This window comes from Ogataea polymorpha, assembly GCF_001664045.1.
Source record: "Ogataea polymorpha strain NCYC 495 leu1.1 chromosome Unknown OGAPOscaffold_5, whole genome shotgun sequence".
Lineage (NCBI taxonomy): Eukaryota > Fungi > Ascomycota > Pichiomycetes > Pichiales > Pichiaceae > Ogataea > Ogataea polymorpha.
The window spans coordinates 35,746-56,796 of NW_017264702.1; the positions used below are offsets into that span (position 1 = coordinate 35,746).

Below are 21,051 nucleotides of genomic sequence, written 5' to 3' on the forward strand. Positions count from 1 at the left end.
TATTGGAGAAACAAAGCATCAACCTGGAGGATTTAAAGCGCCAGGCCTCGGTCGTGATAGCTAAAACCAAAGCTATGGAACAAGCCATCTCTGAAACAGAACTTCCATCTGATTTTACAACGGACACGTTCATGGAATTTGTGAACTCTATCCTCAAGGCTGCAAGAGTTGATCAGGATCACTGTGTCGTGTACGATCTGATGGGCAATGATAATGGTAGCCTGGAGTCCTATCTCAAACACCGGAGACAGTCTGCAGACAGTCCTCGCTTGAAGTCGAAACACTTGAAGGAACAAGTCAGCAAGTCTGGAAGCGTCCAATCTGTTTCCACTCTCCGCAATAGCATATCGTCGGCAAGTCTGCCATCCCCAAAGAGCACCTTCAAAAAGCTTTTCAAACGCAGGTCTATAACTTGATTTAATAGATACACGCTCGTATCCCGAATTTTTTCGCTCATTAAATAAATTCAATTTTATTGCACACTATCATGTCTAAGGCTTATCCATGGTATACTAGAGTTACTGACGTGGCGCACCGCATCACTGTTTTGGGACTTGTTGGATTGTCGCTCTATATGACCGCTAATGTCGGTTACACGTTATATATGACAGGCAAGGAAAACGAGAAAAGACTCGCCTTACAAAAGGAATTGCAGGCAAAACAGGCGGAACAAGATTAGCCAATAATGTACATAGTTTTGGGAATACCATACAAAGCGGTCAAGGCTTTGCGCTTTTACTCTTGCTTCTTTTAGCGCTTTTCTCCCCGGACACAGACTTTCGTCTCTTTCTGGCTTTGAGTGAGTGGTGTAGCCCTTCTGTCTCCAACAGCTTCATGCGTTTTTCCAAAATACGTAACTCATCCTCGTCTGGTTCTATTTCGATCACGTCGCGACTGAAAAACTCGGTATTGCAAATTGGACATCGTGTTATAGCGTATTCTCCAAGCTTTGTGGAAGATAGAAGAGAAAGCAAGTTCTTCTTCAGCATCACACATCCACAGGGTACCACATATGCAAATTTGGGCAATACAGTAGACGTAATGTCGTACTCCGAAGAAGTAAGTTCGCACTTTAGTTTATTTCCATCCAGTTTGATATTGAGCTGCACGACGTCTTTGAGGGACGTAATGTGGCCAAACCTCTCATTTTTCAGATACTCTTTATTAAGAAGAAATTCAAGAAGCGAGTCCTTGTTAAAAAGCTGGCCTCTGTAGTCTGAGACAACAGGAGGGTTTAGTTTTTCATTGGATAAGGCGCAAACAGTAAAGGCGTTAAACGTCTTGCCTTTGTCCTTCGCTTTGTCCGAAGCATAGAAGTTCACAATAAGCTTTCTGGACGGAATGGAACCTCCATCGTTCTAGCTGTTAGTAAGTAGCCGAATTGCCGTACATACCCCCATTTTTTCGCGATTTGAATTTTAGAAGCAATTATGCATCATAAATCTTCGATTTCATTATAAATCCTGAGTACAAAATTAGGCTCTCTAAAATGAGGACCAGCCTGAGGAGTCTTTCGAACGTATATTTGATTAATCCAAGTTCTCCTTGATGAGTCTGTTGATGCGAGCAGATCTTGCATCATTTAAGTCATCTCCACTCACCATTGGCTTTCCGTTCACAAGCAGAATGGGCAGCTTCTCGACCTTGAAGTAGTCCACCATATATTCCTTGAGCGCTTCGTTGTAAGGATGCTTGCTTAGGTTCATTAGTAAAGGCTCTCCCCATAAGCTTCGAGCGAGGCTTTCGTATTTACGGTTCAGTGAATCGACCACCAAAACCAGTTTGGAGACAAGCGTAATTGCCTCGACTTCTTTATGTAGAACAACCGGGTTTCGTTTGACAGGCACGGCTGGCGACCTTTCCGGTTTCTCTATTTTTGCGTCGGCAGCGTTGACCACAACATTGTATTCTGTATCATAGGGCACCCTTTGGGAGTTGCGGGCTTTGTGTGAGCGGCTATCAATAATGAAAGATTCTTGATTTGCGTGAGGATCTGACACCATGAGATGATGAGAGTGGACTGAAGACCTCCTGGCTGTCATAACAGCAGTCAGGATACACAGACAGATGAGAACGTACAAAAGAATCCGGTTCAAAGTACACAATTTGCGCTGCGGAATCCAACGTCCACCTTTTTCTATATCCACCCAAAGCTTTTCAGTCATGATTGGGAAAGATGGGCAGGCTACGAAAAAATATCCGGTTTATAAAGTTACCAGTCAAGCAAATCATCGGAAGTCATTTCATGCAGGTGCAAACACTTGTTTCACACCAAGACAATATTAATTTCCCCAGCTCCCGATCTCGTATGCAGCGATCGAATATGCAAAATCTGAATTAATGCTGACTCTCTTTTATTGAAATAGTTCATTGCTGCTGGAATGAACACACACTTGCCTAGTTTGTAAGGATTGTCTCAATTCATGCGCATCACGCGCATAAAATTACTTTAGGTCCAGGTGGAAGGGCTGGGATTTATTCCAAAGTGAAAAAAATGCGCATAAACAATGTCCTATCATGTTTGCGAAAACCTGTGGCGCGCACAAAATCCATAAAAGTTAGTAGAGGTCTGGTCTAAGGCGTCGATCGTCGCGCTGATTATTCGACTCACGCTTTTTAAATCAAAACAACACGACAAGCATATAATCAGATGTTCAATGTGTCGCTCAAGACATCTAATTCAAAAAGACCAGGAGCATCTAAGCAGTCCACTTTGGCATCTTTCATAAACTCCTCGAAACCCAGTCGGGACACCAAGCCCAATCAGCCGTTCTCTGCACTCAAATTAGACAAAAGAAGCGTGTCTGGCGATGAAGATTTCCTGCAAAATAAAGAAAACGCGCAGAAGCGCATGAAGTTGGGTCGGTCGGTCTCTTGTGTGGGATTTGGCGATTTGGAGACTCCTGTTTCCGACGTGTCTATGTCTCAACCATCCAGCTTCAAACATTCAAAACCAATTGAAAGACTAGGATTTGAAAAGACAGAGATTGACGTATCGACAAGACAGGATGTAAGCATCGGCAGGCCGATCAAGCTGCCTGTACGTAAGCCCATGTCAGCTTCACGTCAAAGATCGTTGCCATGGTCTAATCTGAACTTGAAAAAGATTTCAAATCCACGCAACCAAAACAAACCGTCATCTCAAAATAGCAACAGTGTTAGCGGGTCTCTTTCGGAGGAACAGCGTAAGGTCATTGAGATGGTGCTGTACGAGCGCAAGAACATTTTCTATACAGGTTCTGCAGGAACTGGTAAGTCTTTTCTGTTACGTGAAATAATCAAACGATTGAGGAATAGATACGGTTCCAGCTCCATTGCGGTGACTGCTTCAACTGGTTTGGCAGCGACGAACATTGAAGGAACCACAATTAACCGTTTTGCCGGCACTGGACTGGGCTCTGAGCCGGTAAACAAGCTAGTGAGCAGGATAAAAAGCAGAAGAAGTGTCGTTGAAAGGTGGAAAGGTACCAAAGTGTTAATCATCGACGAGCTATCCATGATCGACTCCATATTCTTTGACAAGTTGAACGAGATTGCAAAACAAATACGAGGTAGCAACAAACCGTTTGGCGGTATCCAGTTGGTTTTGACAGGAGATTTCTTTCAGCTTCCTCCTGTTTCGTTAAGCAAAATGGGTGCAGCTAAGTTTTGTTTTGATGCGATCAGTTGGAAGGAATGTATTGATGAGACAATCCTCCTAACTAAGGTTTTCCGGCAACAAAACGATTCTGACTTGATTGAGATGTTGAACGCCTTGAGAATCGGTAAACTTTCGGATGAGATCAAGCAGAAATTTAAACGGCTCGAACGCCCTCTCCAATACAGCGATGGTATTTACCCTACGGAGCTCTACCCCACTAGAGAAGAAGTCGATCGTGCTAATTTGGAGAGATTGAATTCGCTTCCAGGGCGTGTCTACACCTTCCAAAGTCGCGACAATTTCCCTCCGACTGGAAATCCGGCAATGTTTATAAAACAACTGGATGGCCTCATGTGTGCAAAGACTCTGCAACTCAAAGAAGGTGCGCAGATAATGTATTTAAAAAACGACCTGGAAGATCCTCAATTAGTGAATGGATCGATCGGAAAGATCGTCTGCTTCTGCAGTATCTCACTTTGGACCTTATTCACCAACACATTCAAGGAATATGAAAGGTCTGTGCACACCGATCTTCTGGTAATGGCATCTAGGTTTACTGGTAATGAACCGACCGCCCAGGACGAAGCATTATACAACGAGTTTCTGGCCACAAATTACAATAGCCCCGCGCAGGTGGAACTTGCTAAAGAAATGATTCGGACAGCCAAAAACTCCAAACTTTCAGAGGTCTTGCCCCTTGTCAAATTTTCTCATAGCTCACTCAGACTTATAGAGCCAGTGCCATTTTCTACCGAGTCTAATAGCGACCTGAGCCGCGAACAACTTCCGATCCTGCTATCGTGGGCTTTGTCTATTCACAAGTCTCAGGGACAAACATTGGAGCGCGTGAAGGTCGACCTGACCAAGATTTTCGAAAAAGGACAGGTCTACGTTGCTTTGAGTAGATGTGTCGATACGAAAAATCTTGAGATTGTGAACTTTGACGAAAAGCGCATCAGGGTCAGTGAGGATGTTGTCCAGTTTTATGAAAATTTGAAGCAGCTCAAATGAACTTGGGGTGGCAATCTCTTAATTTGTGTATAATACCATATTTATTTTTCACTATCGTGTGTAGCAGATCAAAAAATAAAACATCACAAAATAAGTCTGATCCGCTTAAATGTGGCTTGTCGAGTCTTCTGATGATGGTATATTGCATCTTCTCCTGCCCGAAAAAGTGTATTTAGTTGGTCGCAAGAAAGATGCAGACTTCCACATACCGCATAAGTCGGTGTCGAGGCTCGAATTTTCGTTCAAAGTTAAAGGCCACACCCTAGAGATTGCAAATGTATGCCCTAGACCAAAGATAGGTGCTGTGGAGATCAATGGCGTTGCTCTGGGGTACGAAGAAGTTTTGCGTTTTGATACAGGAACTGGAGACTTGATTATCCGCGGAAAAGGATTTTTAATGAGGGCTGTCTGGAAAGATATGGTTACTAATAGAGCCCTCCCTGAGCTTCAAAATTTGGCTCAAGTGAGTCCGCGACATACAACACACTATTTTGTGACTGGAGAAGAGACAATTGGTCACTTGATCGACCTATGCCGTTCTAATCCCGAGATTAAAATCATGGACAAGCAGTGGTTACAACAGATTAACTTGTCGGCACTGGAATCAGATTTCGAAAAATACTGGAACGATGATCAAATTTGTCTGGTCACTATTGGAAAAACATATGACGACTTGAAGCGTCTGCGCGGTATTCAGTTTAAGAGAGCAGGGCCCTCGGACTTGTTGGTCTTTCGTCTCAGTTGCCATCAGGAGAGTGTTGGTCAATTCAAAAAGGTTGTCGACGAGAACACGCCAATCAGAGTGGTTTTGGAATATGATCCGTCTGCTACCGAAGTGGAGGATACGCAAATGGTTGCTGTTGAAAATATTCCGTTTGTTAGTTGTGCCTTGGGGGAAACGCCCTCTTCAGGAGATTCGCAGCCAAGTCAGAGACGCGCTAAAAGAACCCCCGGCTCATTAGGGTCATCGCAGATTTTTCTTCCCAACATTGACGATTTTGAAGTCATAAGGAGCGAATCTGGACCTTCTCCAGAAAAGGACGCGACGATAAAGCCAACATCGAATGAGAATGATGCTCTTCAAGGTCGGGAAGCGGTTGCAAAATTTCAAGCATTACTAAACTCTACTACACCCACTGTGAAACAAGTTGACCATAACGAGCCATTTAAGAGTACATTGATTGAGCCTACTTCTACACCTGCTGATGCACCTAAAGAAAACTTTTCCCACGACTTGCCCCTGCTCGAGATTTTCAAAGAAGCGAAAAAGGTCAAAGAAGAAAGCCAGCATCTGGAGATGGAGGGAGAGGCTTTGCAACCGAAAGTCACCAAATTCAGTGTTGCAATCAAAGAATATCAGGCTCAACAGTATACGGGCGCTAACCACAAGTGGAGAGGTCGCAAAGACTACTCCAAGTTCCGAAAAACCAACAATGGTGAACAGAGAGATGTTGTTTTTGATGCCATGGCCTCTTATATTCCTCTCAAATCCTCAAGCTACAATTCATCTCTCACACGGGAAGGAATCCATCTGGAAGAGGAACAAATTCCCGAGCTCGACCAAGAATTCGAGTTTCCACGCCGCAAACGACCAGTTTCGCTCCGCTCGGCTGCTATGGTACGGCGGCCCGCTATTGACGATGATGACGATATCCCTGTATTCAAGTCTTCCCGGAAGTAGATTTATATATCTTGCACGCGTTCGCGGTTGACAGACTACGAAATATAATTTATGGTACCACCAAAACCTAACTAAATTCATGAACAGGCTCATTTGTAGACGATTTCAAAGTACTCACAAAGCTCTATCGCCAGCTCAGAAAGCATATCTGGACCGTGTAATTCGCGTTGACCAGGCTGGAGAGCTCGGAGCGGACTTGATTTACGCAGGTCAGTACATGGCACTGTCGCACAAGCCTGCACTGAAACCAGTGCTGAAACATATGTGGGACCAGGAAATACACCATCATAACACTTTCAACCGACTTCAGGTTGACCACAGAGTGCGTCCGTCTTTGCTTACCCCAGCATGGAAAGCAGGTGCATTTGCAATGGGACTTTTCACCGGTTTGCTGGGTAAAGAAGGAGCAATGGCCTGTACCGAGGCTGTGGAGACTGTCATTGGAAATCATTACAACCAGCAGTTGCGTGTGCTGTCCAATGGATTCCAAGACATTGAAGAAATAGATAGCGCTAAGACATCGGATTCAGCGGATATTAAGAGCCTGAAGGAAACTATAAAAGTGTTTAGAGATGAGGAGCTGGAGCATCTGGACACAGCTATTGAGCATGACTCGAAAAAGGCCAGGCCGTACTGGTTGCTGACAGAAACTATTAAGCTGACATGCAAAGCTGCCGTTTGGACAGCAGAGAGGATTTGAAGGTCTGGATCACACCAGATCATTGTATAAGTTCAGTGCTTCAAGCACCTCAGAACCCAAATTTCTATGATTAATGAACTCCTCCATCGATATGAGATCTCGAGAGTCGTGTAGCTGTTTGCCAAAACCTTGCCAAATTTTACCTGCTTTAAGCTCTGGAGTAGCTTCGTCTTCAGAGAGATGCAATGTGCTGGTACCCACCATTCTGTATATGCTTTTTATTACTGTAAGGAGGTCGTCATAGCTGATAAAGCCATCCCTATCACGATCGTACACATTGAACGACCATTTTAACTTGTCTTCTATTGAGCCTCGTGATGCTAAGCTTAAAGAAACAATAAAACTGTGAAAATCAATGTATCCCTTCCCATTTGTATCAAAGGCTTCAAATGCATATGACGAGAACTCTGTAGGATCGCCAAACGGGTAGAATTGTTTATGAATCTTGGTAAATTCCTCTTTTGTCAGTTGGCCATTAGGAACATCCCTGCGAAACCCTTTGTACCATTGCTGCAGCTCTCGCGCAGAGAATTTCGTTTCCTGTCTCAAAGTTGAGATATCCTCCTTGTTCAGTTTACTTGTCTTTTGTCCCATTAGCGAACAAGCATGAATTACAAAATTAAGGTCAAAAAATAAATTCTTTGGTGTCGACGCGTCGATTAGTTCCTGTTTATTAGGATGTTACTGAGACAAATCAAAAACATGCCAAAGAAAGCAAACCCTAGCACCCTTTCTTGCTTTCCTCCAAATCCAACAGCGCTCGTTATCATCTGGAAACCAACGTATGTGAGGAAGCCGGATGTCAGAGCTATCAAGGAGCCAAAAAGTAGCAAATTTATGTCCTGATCCAAATCAAGTTTTCCTCTGAAAATTATCCATCCAAGTACTGCCCCTATAGGCTGGGCACTCGCTCCAAGTATGCTTGATATAAAAAATGCGCTTGACTTGCTGTTGAGCGCAATAGAAAGCGGCAGGGTCATGGTGAATCCTTCCACTATGTTGTGAATGAACATCGAAAGAAAAATTGAAAGTCCCAAACTAGGATCCGCCTGGGCAGTAGAATACATAATGAATCCTTCTGGAAGTTTGTGAATCGTGATTGCAAGAACAGTCTGCAGTCCAATGGAAAGCAGTCGAGATAAAGGCGTTTGGATATGATGATGATGGTGTTCAAGAGAACGTGAATCAGAATTGTGTATATGTTCATGGCCATGATGATCCTCAATATTCTTGGAATGGGAATGGTCCAGCTGGGAATGTCCATTTTGTTTATGAGTCGATGGGGTTTGGTGGCCATTTACCAGCAAGGGGGAGTTAACTTCCAACTCTGGGAATTTTGAACAAATCTCACTCTTATTGACAATGAGTTCTCTGTCCTTGTCGAAAAACATAATATTCTCTTCGCTTGGTAGAGTGCAAAAATGTAGCTCGTTTGGGGTTGACTTTTTGCCCTCATGTAAGTGATGGCGTGCGATAAGTTCTTCCTGGCAAGAATCTATTGTGCCCAGACACTCGCCTTCAACTTCGGCTCCCTTCAGTGTTTTCAAGGATAGGTCCACAAGGGACATCTTTTTAGTGGCTGTTGCACGGTCTTGCTGGACATCCTCACCTATTGAGGAACGATGGTGAGCATGATGCGAAAAGTAGTCGTGATGCTTATGTCCATGATTTAGCAAAGGACTTTCCTCTGAGGCAGACTCCAAATCGGACGTTTCCATATCTGAATGGTCGTCCTCTTCATCATGAACGCAATGGACAATGCTCTCATTGGTGAAAAAGTGGATCGCCAGATTGAGCAGGGTACAACACAAGATACCCATGAAGAAGAAGGTGACCAACAAGGCTTTGCGCAGTTCTGGTTTGCCTTCAACTGATCTAAGCTGTTCCAGGTATTTGTCCGCTTCAGGAAGCAGTCTGTTGAGCGAGGTGAATAATAAGCTACCAGAACTCAGCGACAGTGTGGCCACAAGGAAGGGTGTGTTTTTTTGAATGTTAAAGGGGTGCTTTCCATATAGTCTGGGGAATATCACACGATACACAGTGTCTGTGTAGACCATTAGACAGCCTGTGATGGTGGTCACTGCCGTGAGCAACACCAGCACCCAACCCTGATTAGTCATTAGCTTATCTATTCTTAAAAACAAGATTTTTTAATTTAATTGCCCTCAAATTAAAACAGCTTGATCTTTAAATTTCAAACGATATGCAGGCTGCCAATTTCATGCACTTAAAACGCTATGAGTACAGGTATACAAATTGTACTGAGGCTAACGCCTGCTGATACTTAATTTAGTTAGCTCGAACCATCTTTCAGAATATTTACTATCTATCTATGTTCCAACAACTTTCATCATATGAGTCAGTTGTCCCTATCAGATATTTCATCATTTAGATGGCTGCTGACGATAGTACCGGTCCTCCGATACACTCGTTAGCGTGAGCGAAAAAGTACAGTAGTGGTTAGGAAGGAGTTGAATTTTTGATACAAAATTTTTCTTACCTCTGGCGTTTTCAGAGCACTTCGTCGCCGTCTTCATTGATCTTCCCGATTCGGAAATTCTAAAATTTAAACTGAATCCTATGAGCGAGATATATATCGATGTGAACGCAACCACAATGCCACCAAATGGATGAAAAAGACTTCTATGGCTCCCCTGTGACCATCACATCGGTTCTGGAAACCTCTGGGGTGACGGAAGTATCTCGCAAACCTTGGCTATTCATGTTTGTCAAAGCCAAAGACTGCTGGTTATTACTTCCTGCATCGATTTTTACCATCCTTTCTGCTATGGTCCCTGCCACCGTCGCCGTGCTGCTAGCAAGAGTATTTGATAAACTGGAGGGGTTTGGTCGAAATGAATATTCATCCAGCCGTGATTTCGTGGCAGATGTGCAATGGTTTTGTTTCGCAATCGCTTTTGTTGGAATTGGTGCCACGCTTTTCAGCTGGTTAGGACTGACTTGCTTTCTTCTTGTTGGAGAGAGACAACAAAAACGTTGTAGACAGCAAGTTTACCAATCTTTGCTTCGAAAAGAACTAGAATGGTTTGACAGGAAGTCGGATCTTAACTCCAATTTGATGCAGGTGAACCGATGCATAGAGGAGTTCAGGATGGGAGTCTCCGAGTGTCTTGAGATGCTTATTAAGTCAGTTGCCATGCTCTGTGCTTTATTAATACTCAGCTTCTATTATTCATGGAGGCTAACTTTGCTGGTGATGGCTACCATTCCTGTAATCGTCCTGGTTACCAGTGGTTGGGGAATATTAATAGGGAAATATACCACATTGGAAAACAAGCATTCAGAAAATACAGTCAAGGTCCTGGAGTGGAATTTGCTCAATTACACGTGGATCAAAATTGTTGATTCCTCCTTGCTGGAAAAAAGGAAGCTCGATGCTGCTAGTAAATTGACCTCCCACAGCTTCTTGAGAACGAAGCTCTTCTTCAACTTGAATGCAGGCATGATAAAGTTCTTGGCACTCATGATGTTTATTCAAAGCTTCTGGTATGGATCATTTTTAGTACGCAACCACCTCAATTCTTCGGGCGACATTATTTCCTGCTTTTATTCTTGCCTGACCGTTTCACGGATATTCTCAACCATCTCTTCCCAGATTGTGAGTTTGAGGACTGCACATATCTCACTTAAGTATGTTTTCAAAAGTGTGGACTGCTCAAATGTCAGTTATGAAGGAGGTTTCCAGCCTAAACATGATATGATGGGTGATATCAAAATCTCTAATGTCTCCTTCAAGTATCCAGTGAGAGACGATTGGGTCCTCAAAAACATTACCTTACAAATCCCTGCAAATCATCTGTTGTATATAGTTGGAAAATCAGGCTCAGGAAAATCCACCCTTGCGTCCCTCATCCTGAGGCTGTACCATTTTGACGGCAAAATTACCTGTGATGACTATGATATTTCGAGACTGGATCGAAGCTGGCTAGCCTCACAAATCACTTTGGTCCAGCAGCAATGCATTCTTTTTGGTGGTACAATATTTGAAAACCTGTCTTTGGGTTGTCCTACTCCTGTTGCCCCTAAATTGCTGAACGAGGCCTTACAAATAACAGGTCTTGATCAATTGATTGCTTCTCTGCCTGCAGGATTGAACACGAAAGTGGGAGGAGGTCCTGGCTCTATAACACTGAGCGGAGGACAGCAGCAGAAAGTTGCTCTATGTAGAGCACTTATTAGAGATACACCCGTGCTCATCTTGGATGAAGCTTTGTCTGCGGTGGATTATAGTCAGCGAATCTTGATTTTGGAGAAGCTCAAAAGAAACAGAAGGAGAAGGTCCACAATCATTATGACACACGACTACTCCGAGATAGCAGATTCAGATTACGTTGTTCTTATGGAAAATGGTAAGATTGAGGAGCAGGGCGTCAAGATTGACCTGCTAAATAGAAAAACCAGGTTTGCCTCCTTCCAATACCAACTGGATATCCCAGATGATCCCTTTGAGCATCGAATGGAAGAAGAGGAAGTCGGGCAAAGACTTGATCTAGTACAAGATTTGGAGAGCCAAGCTCATAAAAAAGTGAGCGTTTTACGCCTCCTTCGTCAACTGTGGCATGTTCTTACATTTGGCTCTAGGGTCTGTTTCTTGCTTGGCATTATAGTTTCCGTGGTAAATGCATCTATGACGCCCTTGTTTACCTTTTTTCTTTCCAAATTAGTGCTTGGGATAGTGTCAGTTGGACAGCAGGTGTCCAGTACTTATATGGTGAAATGGTCTCTGGCTCTTTTGTGCGTGGCGTTCATGGATGGACTTTCATTGTTCACTTCGAAGATGGCACTAAGCCAGAGCTCGGAAACATTGGTTGATCAGCTGCGAAACAGAGCTTTTGACAAGATTCTTGTTCAGCCTGTCTGCTGGTTTCAGAGCGCAAACCCAAGCGCCCTTTCGTCACTGCTTATCAATGATATCAAGGACCTCAGAACTGTGATTTCAGATGCTCCAAGTCAGCTCATTTCTGTTATTGCCCTAATACTGATTGCTCTGGTTTGGTCTTTGATCGTCTGTTGGAAACTAGCACTAGTGGGCCTCAGTTTTGCTCCTCTTTTCGCTATGTTTTCAATCTTATTTTCCATTGTCTTGCAAAAATATGAGACGGAGTACAAGGAAGCATCCGATAATGTAGAAGGGGTTGTCCATGAGAGCGTCTTGGGAATGAAAACAGTGGTGTCACTTAATCTTCAGAATTATTTTCAAGCCAGATTCAACAATCACATGAATCGAATGAACCATGCAGGAAAACAGCGGGCACTGATTATCTCCATAGCCATGGCTGCACAAAACATTGCAATCTATCTCTCACAAGCAATCATGCTCTACTATGGCATCAAATTAGTGTCAGAAAAGTCAATCACTTTGGTCCAGATGATTCAGGTGGTAGCTTTAATAATGTTCACTGTTGGTTACGTTTCTGCTATGCTTTCATCAATGCCCAACGTGAACAAAGGTGTGCTAGTTTTCATGAAAATTCTTACTTTGATCCAACTTCCGGATAATTTACAGGAATCTTACGGGACAACCAAACCGGTAATGAAACCAAATAAGCCATTGCTTAAGTTCCAGAATGTGCAATTTAGTTACGACCCAAACACATCTCCGGTGTTGGATAACTTCAATCTCTCTCTCTACATGAATGAAATTACGTGTATAGTGGGCAAATCTGGCTGCGGAAAATCAACGCTTTTGAATCTCCTATTACGGCTCTACAGCCCCCAGAAAGGATCAATCAAATTTTGCGGGGCAAACCTTGATCAACTTGATATGTCTGAGCTCAAAAAAGAGGTGGCTGTCGTTACTCAGAACCATTACTTTTTTGATGGAACAATTTTCGAAAACTTGACGTACAATTTGCATAAAACAGTAACGAGAGCACAAATCGATGAAGTCCTCGAATTGGTGGATATGGCAAAATTCGTTCACAGTCTTCCGGACAATTTGTTCTCGCGCATCGGTGGTTCTTCTAATCTCCTGATCTCTGGCGGACAGCTACAACGGCTTTGTATTGCTAGAGCTCTCATTAGATCGCCCAAGGTTTTAATTCTTGACGAATGCACAGCATCGTTGGATCCGCAAAATACTAAGCGGGTAGCAAAAATCATTTTGGGACTGAAGAAGCACGTGACCATCATCATGATAAGCCATCAGAGAGAAATGATGCAGATAGCAGATACCGTGGCATATATGGAGGACGGAATCATCAAGGAGAAGGGCCACTACAATACGCTTTCAAACAGGAAAAACCTTTTTTATCAGCTCATAAACTAACTATGGTGATCATTTATTGAGATGAACACAGATGTAAGGCACCTCAACGTCCTCACCTTCTTGATCATCGCAACAGATCTCGAAAATCAGAGTCTTCTCGTGTTCAGGAACTGGTTTCTTGGACACCGTTTCTATAAGCTCGGTCAACTTCAGTGGCAACCTAGTCTTCAGTTTGCTTGGAGGATGGAACGATCCATATAACAAAGAAACTCCATGCGACAACATAGTTATTTCAAGACCTTCTTTCTCTTTGAAGTAATCAAGAAGCTCTTGCAGAGTCATGTCTCCGTACAAGTCAAACCTATCCCAAATCTTATCGAACGTTTTATCGTTGTATTTGCCGGATGGAGACTTGATAGGCTCAGAGAAGCCAATGAACGGTAGGGCCAAGTTGACAAAACCATTCTTATACGTCTCAATATTGGTTTTCTTGTCGACAACCTTGTAAAGCTCCAAGCACACCAGGCCAGTCACCAAGGCAGTCGTGGTAGCAATTGCAGGAATAATCTTGCCAGCAATGAATTTTGTCTTGGATCTGTCTGCAGTAGCAATGTGGTAGTTCAACGCTCTGCAATTTGAGGCTGCAGTAATAAATTCAATGTGATGGTTAGTGTCATCATCCTTCTCAAACTCTACCGCATTCAGTCTATATCCCGCCAAAGAAGAAGCAGTTGGCAGAGAGGCAGCAAGCTTCTCAATTGCCCCTTGGTCCATAATAATATCAGCATTAGGATCAGGGTCATTGTCATTGGCTTGGATCTTGACATCGGTCTTGGGACTGAATGGTTCTAAAGTGACAGAAGACGAAATGCGATCATAGTAGGCCCTGTCAGGCTCTCCCTGGTCTCCCTTGAGGCCATAAACATAGGCTAACAAGTTAGCACCAGCGACAATGTAATGGAAGTGGTCATCGTTGTTGATATCGAACACCAAAGGAGTTGGTGCCCTTTTTGGTCCGGACCAGAAGGGAGCACCAGTCGACGTGACAGCATCCTTAGGAAAATTGTAAAGTAGCTGTTGTATGTCGTGGTTGAAGGTTTCCTCAAACTTGCGTCTAGCCCATTTGATACAATCATCAAAAGTGTAGGGTCTGTCTTTGGTCAGGTAAGCGCTAATAGACTCTAGAATACCCTTTACGTCACCACTCTGTTTCAAAGTGCTTTCAACAAAATTAGGTTGTGACAAGTAAAGGTTGACATTCTCTGGAGCATCAGTAAAGTACCCTTGGAAAAGCGACTTGGCCCAAGCAATTGTATGATCAATCTTGTTTGGGAAGGACCTTAATGTACAAAGTGGAATCGACTTTTCTGGCGGATCTTGAGAAGAAGAGTATGACTCAGTAAGGTTTGGAATGATAACCTGCGTGTTACCCTTTGTTCCCAAAGTACCAGACTCCAAAAGTGGTTTCTTGAAAAAGACGCATCTCCTGTCGACATAGGTTCTGGCTTCAACATTGTCCAGGGCATTAGTCACCAAATCGAGACTTTCCCAGAAATCGTTGTCAAAAATGTGCTCAGTCTCAGGACCAACCTTATCAGTCCGCGGTTCTATTTTACCCGTCAGGTCTGGGTTCATGGCACAGACGGCTTGAGACGAGACTTCGGACTTATTCTTACCCACATCCTTTGGCCTAAACAAAAATTGTCTATTCAAATTGGACTTTTCGATAGAGTCATTGTCTGTCAGGTATATTTTTCCCTCCGGTCCGCTTCCCAATCCCATCATTGCCCAATTCTTTAGCATTTCACATCCAATAGCACCAGATCCGACCAGGAACACTTTCAAATTGGCAATTTTTCTTTGGAATTCAAGTCCAAAAACCGCAATCTGGTTATCGTATCTGGAGTTGATTGGTTTGCACGTCTCCTCAGTACGTGGATACTCTTTACTCTCCGGAAGAGATTCGAGAGAGTCAAAGTAGAGCCATTGCTTCACTGGTCCAAATTTACCCGAACAAGCCTTTAGAACTTCTTGAGCAACCAAACCGCCATAAAAGGCAACCATTGCTGGCAGCTCACCTCTAGCACCATAGGAAAGTTCCTTGATCAAATCTTCGTTAATGTCAGCACCGCCTAGGATGCTTGGGTACCTGGAGTTGAGCTTCTTCACTAGATCCACAATTTCTGCTGCATCAGACTCAGAGTGTGGTTTCGGAAGCTCCCCATGGGCCTTTTCAAACTCATTTAAAGCTTGGAATCCAAGGTGAAATAGAGGCGGTCTTTCCATCTTTGCGAAATCTGAGTAAAAGAATTCAGGATTCTCCAGCTGTGTAGATAGCTTTTGAAAGGAGATTTGTTTAGGCATCTTGACTTGGGTATAAATTCCTCCTTTGATGTAGGTTCCCCAATTTGGATCAAAATCCACCAATTGATAGGCATATGGACCCAAAACCTTGATTTTATAAGCAGTACCATCGTTCAGTTTATCGATTCCTTGCACTTCGGAGAACTTGACGTAATCTCCATCTTCCAATCCATGTCTATTATCGTCAAGCATGGTGACCGTTCCATTCTTTTCGATATCTGAGACAATGCCTGTGTGCGGTTCTTCTCCGTTTGTATCAAAGATCGTAAAATCCTCTCCAAAGTCCACAAACAACTGACCCACAAGTCCTTTAATATCTGCATTTATGTATCTAATCCCTTTTGCATGGGTTAGCTCGTTAATTTCCAGTTGTTTCTCTAAGGGGGTCTCTGTGGTAACCACAACTTGGAAGCTTGAAACAGTTTCCGCAGTCAGGTCGTTGACGATTGAGATTGGCACATAGGCATTGAGCTCAGCAAGTCTAGGCAATGAAGCTTCGGCACGAGACTTGCCAATATCATTCTCAGTTAAAAAGAACTGGGCTGATAAATCAGTCAACGAGACAGGAGTTGGATCATAGATCGACAATGATTTCACTCCTGCCAGGGCAACGTTTTTCGCAATCTCAATTCCCAGGCCTTTCAGACCTATTATCAGAACATTGGACGAGGCCATTTTGAGCATGGCCTCTTTTCCCAGAACGTACAATTGACGCGAGTAGAGTCCCTCATCAATCGTATCTTCCTGAGGAGAGTCGACTTGCATTCTCTGGTCCTTGAAAGTCAGCTTTCTAGAGGATAAAGACATGTTACTTACTGTCATCAAGTGTAATTGTAGTGGCAAATATAGTTGAAACTTATTTGATCTGTACACTAAAAAACGCGGGTCAATAAGGAAAGCCTAGAAATAAAGAAATTTCGATACTTGGATTATCTTGGATTATTAATGTTAAGATTTGCTAGCAAAGTGACTCGCCCTGCGGGTATACGTGGCCTTGCAACAGCCTCACCCACAACAAGAACCACAGTTCTGAAAAATGGACTAACGGTGGCGACAGAGAAGATTCCCAACTCGTTGACCGCCACCGTCGGGGTGTGGATCGATGCCGGCTCTCGAGCAGATGTGAGCGACTCAACTTCTGGAACAGCCCATTTTCTTGAGCACTTGGCTTTCAAAGGGACCAATAACAGAACACAGCTCAACCTGGAGCTTGAAGTGGAAAATTGCGGCTCCCACTTGAATGCATACACATCTAGAGAAAATACTGTTTATTATGCTAAATCGTTGAAAGAAGACATTCCAAGAGCAGTTGACATTCTTTCGGATATCCTCACGCGCTCGAAGCTTGAGAAAACCGCTATTGAGAAGGAAAGGCCTGTGATTATCAGAGAAAGTGAGGAGGTTGATAAAATGTACGACGAGGTTGTTTTCGACAGACTCCACGAAGTTGTGTTCAAGGGCCAGCCTCTGGGGAGAACCATTTTAGGCCCGATAGAAAATATCAAGTCTATCACGCAATACGATTTGAAAAACTACATTCAAACCAACTACAAGGGCGATAGGATGGTTTTGGTCGGAACAGGTGCGGTGGAACACGAACAACTTGTTGAGCTGGCCGAGAAATCATTTGGACATGTGCCTTTGTCCGAAAGACCATTGCCACTCGGGACCCCCCGCGGAGCTCTTCCAAAGTTTTACGGTGAAGAAATTAAGGTCAAGGATGAGTCATTACCAAATACCTACTTCGCCATCTGCGTGGAGGGCTGCTCGTGGTCTTCCGATGACTATTTCAAAGCACTTGTTGCACAAGCTATCGTGGGTAATTGGGATAGAGCAACAAATGTTGCTCCTACGCCTTTAGCAAAAACTGTTGCTTCCGGACAGGGAGAGCCCTTGTGCAACTCTTTCATGTCATTCTCCACATCTTACTCCGACACAGGCCTTTGGGGAACATATGTTGTGGTAGATAAATCACAGACATGCTACCCAGTGATAGACTGTATTCTAAGAGAATGGAGCCGACTGCGAAATGGAAACTTCTCGATCGAAGAAGTGGAAACAGCAAAGTCTCAGCTAAAGGGCTCTTTGCTCTTGTCTTTGGATGGAACCACTGCTATAGCTGAGGATATTGGCCGTCAATTGGTCACTACTGGCCGCAGATTGTCTCCCGAAGAAATCTTTGAAATTGTGAATAATATCAGCAAGGACGACGTTGTTGACTGGTGTCAGCGCTATTTGCGCGATAAGCCAGTAGGATTGGCAGCTCTGGGATCCACGGACTCCATCCCAGCCCACAAACTCATAAGCCAGAGTATGTCATTCTGAATAAGTTTAGATTTTTTGTAAATATGCATAACCTAACATCCCTAGCCTACTATTCTATAAACCAAAAGCAATAAAACAGTCATTTAATTGTAGATGTCCCCGAAAACGCTCACATGGAACTCAACGATGCGGTTTAGTCTTTCGGCCACTCCGTTCAACTCCTCGCGGATAATAACTTCTTGTTCGAGCCCACTCTTATCACCAGTATTGAGGCTTCTCCAGACATTGTCTAACAGTTTTTGTTCTAACATGGAATATATTTGTGAGATTGGTTGAGTCTGGTTGAGAAGCCAATTGAAACAAAACTTCACTTTGGAAGGGCTCGTATCCTGGCTGGCCTTACTGACCAAGTGCACAGCAAGGTTGTTGAGATTTCTTGTCCACTTGGAGTTTCCGTTCTCGTCAACAATAATGCTTAAGATTTCCTTCTTCAGCTGCTGCAACTTGTCTGCGGAACAATATTCGGCGGTGGACAACCTATGGGAGGTCACAAGATTTTGGTAGAGAATTAGGCAAATCTTGATGCAAATTAGTTGACGAATATCGGCTCTCAAAATCACCAATCTTGAGTGGTCAAAGGTGAGTGTGTCAGGGAATTCTGAGCACATATGGGAGCACGAAAGCAAGTTCAAAATTCCGTAACTAAGAACTTGCTGTATGCTTTCTGCGCCATTGCAACGTTGTTTGGACTTTCTGTACCAGTCCAAACTTCCGTTAAGGTTGATTTTGTTCTTTCTAATGATGGTTTGAAAATATTCTTTTTCGAAAGCCACTGCAGTCGAGCAAAGTAGCGGTCTAAGAATGCGAATCTGATGATTGGCAACATCAAGTTTCATAGCCTCGAGGATAGAGAAAAGAACATGAAGCCCCTCGACAATTTGGTCTACGTTTATTGGGGAAGTGGAGCAAGCCTTTTCGAATATGGAGTTCATTTCGTCCACCCAGGAGTCTCTCATTGGTGCACAGTGCATTTTGAATATAGTGGAGATCCAGTTCGAAAACTTGATGAAATTGAAACATTTGGAGTTCAGCTCCTGAACCAAAAGAGATATATCCATAATCTCTTCAACATTGGCCTTATCTTTGGAAGGCAACAAACTCAACAGGATATCCTTCAGCGTCTGGAACATAACAACGATGATCGAGTTGTCTGCGATAAGATTTTCCGAGCTCATCAAATGACGGATTTCGGCTTTGACGGCTGACCAATATCTGTCGCCTTGCATCCGTTTCCGTTTGCCACGTTCGCCATCAAGGTTAGGTCTAAACTGTAATTGGGGCTCAAATAAGATGTCATGCCGCAGTTGCGGATTTTTCAGGATCTCGTGAAGATCGATCTCGTGCATCGATTGGAGATTGACCGGAGGGACAGGAACCTTTTCAGAAGGTTGCCTTTGCTGTAAATCGTCAATGAGCAGCTTGGTTTGCTTGTGTGAGGGGATCCAAATATTTGGAAGAGACCGCGATCTGAATCTCTTGGATATGGGCAAATTATTTGTGAGCAAAGCGGGTGAGGTGGATCGTTGGGAAGCCGCTCCTTTGTAAAACTTGGATCTTTTTCTTCTAAGTCTCTTTGAAGTCTTAGAGGATGATCTTGACCGATGGGGAATGTCTATGGACGAGGGCGGCGAAAGAAGGTTTTCAGTCGACGAAGAACTTATCTCGGATGTTGAAGGCATCTGAGATGTAAAAGTAACATTAGATTCATTGTGCGGTTGTGCGGTCGTCGAAGGCGTGTTCAGCATGGAGGCGTCCAGATTAGTGGGCACCACGACAGACGGCCTTCTGTTCTCGACTACCTCCATGGCATCCGTATCTTGTTCAGGAGCACCAACCGGGCTAGAATCCTTACTTGAGAATACGTTTTTGAAATGTGGAGGGTGTTTCAGTTCTTGGTTGTCACCCGTGTTATTAAGGTGGGAGTTCATATTTTTATGCGTTTCTGAAGGCCTGTCGAATGTTCAAAAACGAAAACCTCTGGAGTACGAATTCAACAGTATATGATTCTGTTCAATGTATATGCTCTTGAATGGGGTATAGTGATGGCTGTTTGAAAGTGGAGAATTGAGAAAAAATTTCAATTAATAGACAAATACAACCATTAATATTAGGAAAAAAACCATATATATCAGTAAAACTTTCCCATGTACAAAATATAGATTTCTCAAAGGCGGGTGGGCCAGCCGTCGGAATGGCGGGACTACGCGCGCCCGTTTCTTTTACCAAAGGAAAAATTAAAAAAAAAGAGACTGATTAGCTAATGCCTTTGGAAAAACAAACGACTTTTCTTTTGTTCCATGTGCCAGTGAACTTTCTGTACTCGTTCGCGAATCTCGCTATGTCTGTACAGTTTGAAAACTAATGTTACAGTATTTTGAGGGCTCAGAAGAACAGAAAGTGGGTACAACTCCAGGTCATCTGATGACTGCTCTCTGAAAATTTGATATCGTGAAATCCAAGAGCAAATCTTCGTTATGGTGCATACATTATAAATATATCACCCTTTTTTGATGCATATCAAGGAAAAAGTAATATTCAGAGTATTTGAAATCATCGCACACAGGTGAATTTTGAGTCGGCGTTCCGCAGGCATGACAAAGCAATTTTTTTTTGTTTTTTTCTGATTAGCTACAATATTCTTCCGTTATGCAAGTATTACATATTTTCTCCACTGAAAAGCCCGACTGGGGCGTATGCAGCATCGCCTATGAAGGCCCGTATCGTCCGGCAAATAGGTTCTCCCATGTAATGTCTCGACGGACTGCGTTTGAAAAGCCTTCGTGGTACTTGACCCAAATTCTGTACTCATTTTGACCCATCACTGAAGCAGAAATTTCTTTGCTGCTTTTTGCGTGACTTAATTGATCTGTTAAAGCCGCGTACTTGCTCTTAAAATATTCCACACTTGAGCTGCAATTGCTCTTTTTGGCCGCTTGATCGTTGTCGCGTGGCCCCTTCCGCTTGCGATCTATTGTCTTGGACTCCTGTCCTTGGATGTATTTTGTGAGTAGCTCCTTCTGAAGTCTCACCAATATTTGGTGCTGCTTGGCTGAAAGATTGGCAAAAAGATGAATTCCAGGTCTCATTTGAGTAGTTGCATT

The 21,051-nt window shown here is 43.4% G+C and overlaps 10 protein-coding genes across 10 annotated transcripts; 4 read left to right on the forward strand and 6 right to left on the reverse strand.

The window, feature by feature from the left end:
- Nucleotides 1–552: 552 nt before the first annotated feature.
- On the reverse strand, nucleotides 553–1,414 carry OGAPODRAFT_16713 (uncharacterized protein). Its single transcript, XM_018354619.1, has 2 exons — nucleotides 1,395–1,414; nucleotides 553–1,358 (listed from the first exon to the last, which is right to left on the reverse strand). Exons 1-2 carry the CDS (start codon nucleotides 1,398–1,400, stop codon nucleotides 720–722), a joined length of 645 nt encoding a protein of 214 aa, XP_018209604.1. The 5' UTR covers nucleotides 1,401–1,414; the 3' UTR covers nucleotides 553–719.
- A 29-nt stretch (nucleotides 1,415–1,443) lies between these two features.
- On the reverse strand, nucleotides 1,444–2,172 carry OGAPODRAFT_16714 (uncharacterized protein). The gene has a single exon (XM_018354620.1). The coding sequence runs from the start codon at nucleotides 2,163–2,165 to the stop codon at nucleotides 1,530–1,532; it is 636 nt and encodes a 211-aa protein (XP_018209605.1). The 5' UTR covers nucleotides 2,166–2,172; the 3' UTR covers nucleotides 1,444–1,529.
- Nucleotides 2,173–4,760: 2,588 nt separating this feature from the next.
- OGAPODRAFT_8912 (uncharacterized protein) lies at nucleotides 4,761–6,332 on the forward strand (the record flags this gene model as incomplete). The annotated part of the gene is made up of 1 exon (XM_018356928.1): nucleotides 4,761–6,332. One exon carries the CDS (start codon nucleotides 4,761–4,763, stop codon nucleotides 6,330–6,332), a length of 1,572 nt encoding a protein of 523 aa, XP_018209606.1.
- Nucleotides 6,333–6,420: 88 nt separating this feature from the next.
- OGAPODRAFT_16716 (uncharacterized protein) lies at nucleotides 6,421–7,596 on the forward strand. The gene has a single exon (XM_018354621.1). It carries the CDS (start codon nucleotides 6,550–6,552, stop codon nucleotides 7,030–7,032), a length of 483 nt encoding a protein of 160 aa, XP_018209608.1. The 5' UTR covers nucleotides 6,421–6,549; the 3' UTR covers nucleotides 7,033–7,596.
- OGAPODRAFT_101073 (uncharacterized protein) lies at nucleotides 6,421–7,626 on the reverse strand (the record flags this gene model as incomplete). The annotated part of the gene is made up of 1 exon (XM_018353016.1): nucleotides 6,421–7,626. The coding sequence occupies one exon, from the start codon at nucleotides 7,624–7,626 to the stop codon at nucleotides 7,042–7,044; it is 585 nt and encodes a 194-aa protein (XP_018209607.1). The 3' UTR covers nucleotides 6,421–7,041.
- A 55-nt stretch (nucleotides 7,627–7,681) lies between these two features.
- OGAPODRAFT_16717 (uncharacterized protein) lies at nucleotides 7,682–9,199 on the reverse strand. The gene has a single exon (XM_018354622.1). It carries the CDS (start codon nucleotides 9,150–9,152, stop codon nucleotides 7,692–7,694), a length of 1,461 nt encoding a protein of 486 aa, XP_018209609.1. The 5' UTR covers nucleotides 9,153–9,199; the 3' UTR covers nucleotides 7,682–7,691.
- A 424-nt stretch (nucleotides 9,200–9,623) lies between these two features.
- OGAPODRAFT_88856 (uncharacterized protein) lies at nucleotides 9,624–13,284 on the forward strand (the record flags this gene model as incomplete). Its single annotated transcript, XM_018356919.1, has 1 exon — nucleotides 9,624–13,284. A coding segment is annotated over exon 1 (3,624 nt), but the record flags the coding sequence as incomplete, so codon positions are not given.
- Nucleotides 13,285–13,305: 21 nt separating this feature from the next.
- Nucleotides 13,306–16,395, reverse strand: OGAPODRAFT_82841 (uncharacterized protein). Its single transcript, XM_018356651.1, has one exon. The coding sequence runs from the start codon at nucleotides 16,388–16,390 to the stop codon at nucleotides 13,331–13,333; it is 3,060 nt and encodes a 1,019-aa protein (XP_018209611.1). The 5' UTR covers nucleotides 16,391–16,395; the 3' UTR covers nucleotides 13,306–13,330.
- Nucleotides 16,396–16,570: 175 nt separating this feature from the next.
- On the forward strand, nucleotides 16,571–19,851 carry OGAPODRAFT_76957 (uncharacterized protein; the record flags this gene model as incomplete). The annotated part of the gene is made up of 1 exon (XM_018356256.1): nucleotides 16,571–19,851. One exon carries the CDS (start codon nucleotides 16,571–16,573, stop codon nucleotides 17,948–17,950), a length of 1,380 nt encoding a protein of 459 aa, XP_018209612.1. The 3' UTR covers nucleotides 17,951–19,851.
- On the reverse strand, nucleotides 16,596–19,878 carry OGAPODRAFT_94525 (uncharacterized protein; the record flags this gene model as incomplete). Its single annotated transcript, XM_018357550.1, has 1 exon — nucleotides 16,596–19,878. One exon carries the CDS (start codon nucleotides 19,876–19,878, stop codon nucleotides 18,034–18,036), a length of 1,845 nt encoding a protein of 614 aa, XP_018209613.1. The 3' UTR covers nucleotides 16,596–18,033.
- Between the last annotated feature and the right edge of the window lie 1,173 nt (nucleotides 19,879–21,051).

What these genes read in the sequence shown, in the direction of transcription:
- OGAPODRAFT_82841 (XM_018356651.1), bottom strand. Translation starts at nt 16,390, where the DNA reads ATGCAAGTCGACTCTCCTCAGGAAGATACGATTGATGAGGGACTCTAC.
- OGAPODRAFT_16714 (XM_018354620.1), bottom strand. Translation starts at nt 2,165, where the DNA reads ATGACTGAAAAGCTTTGGGTGGATATAGAAAAAGGTGGACGTTGGATT.
- OGAPODRAFT_16716 (XM_018354621.1), top strand. Translation starts at nt 6,550, where the DNA reads ATGGCACTGTCGCACAAGCCTGCACTGAAACCAGTGCTGAAACATATG.
- OGAPODRAFT_16717 (XM_018354622.1), bottom strand. Translation starts at nt 9,152, where the DNA reads ATGACTAATCAGGGTTGGGTGCTGGTGTTGCTCACGGCAGTGACCACC.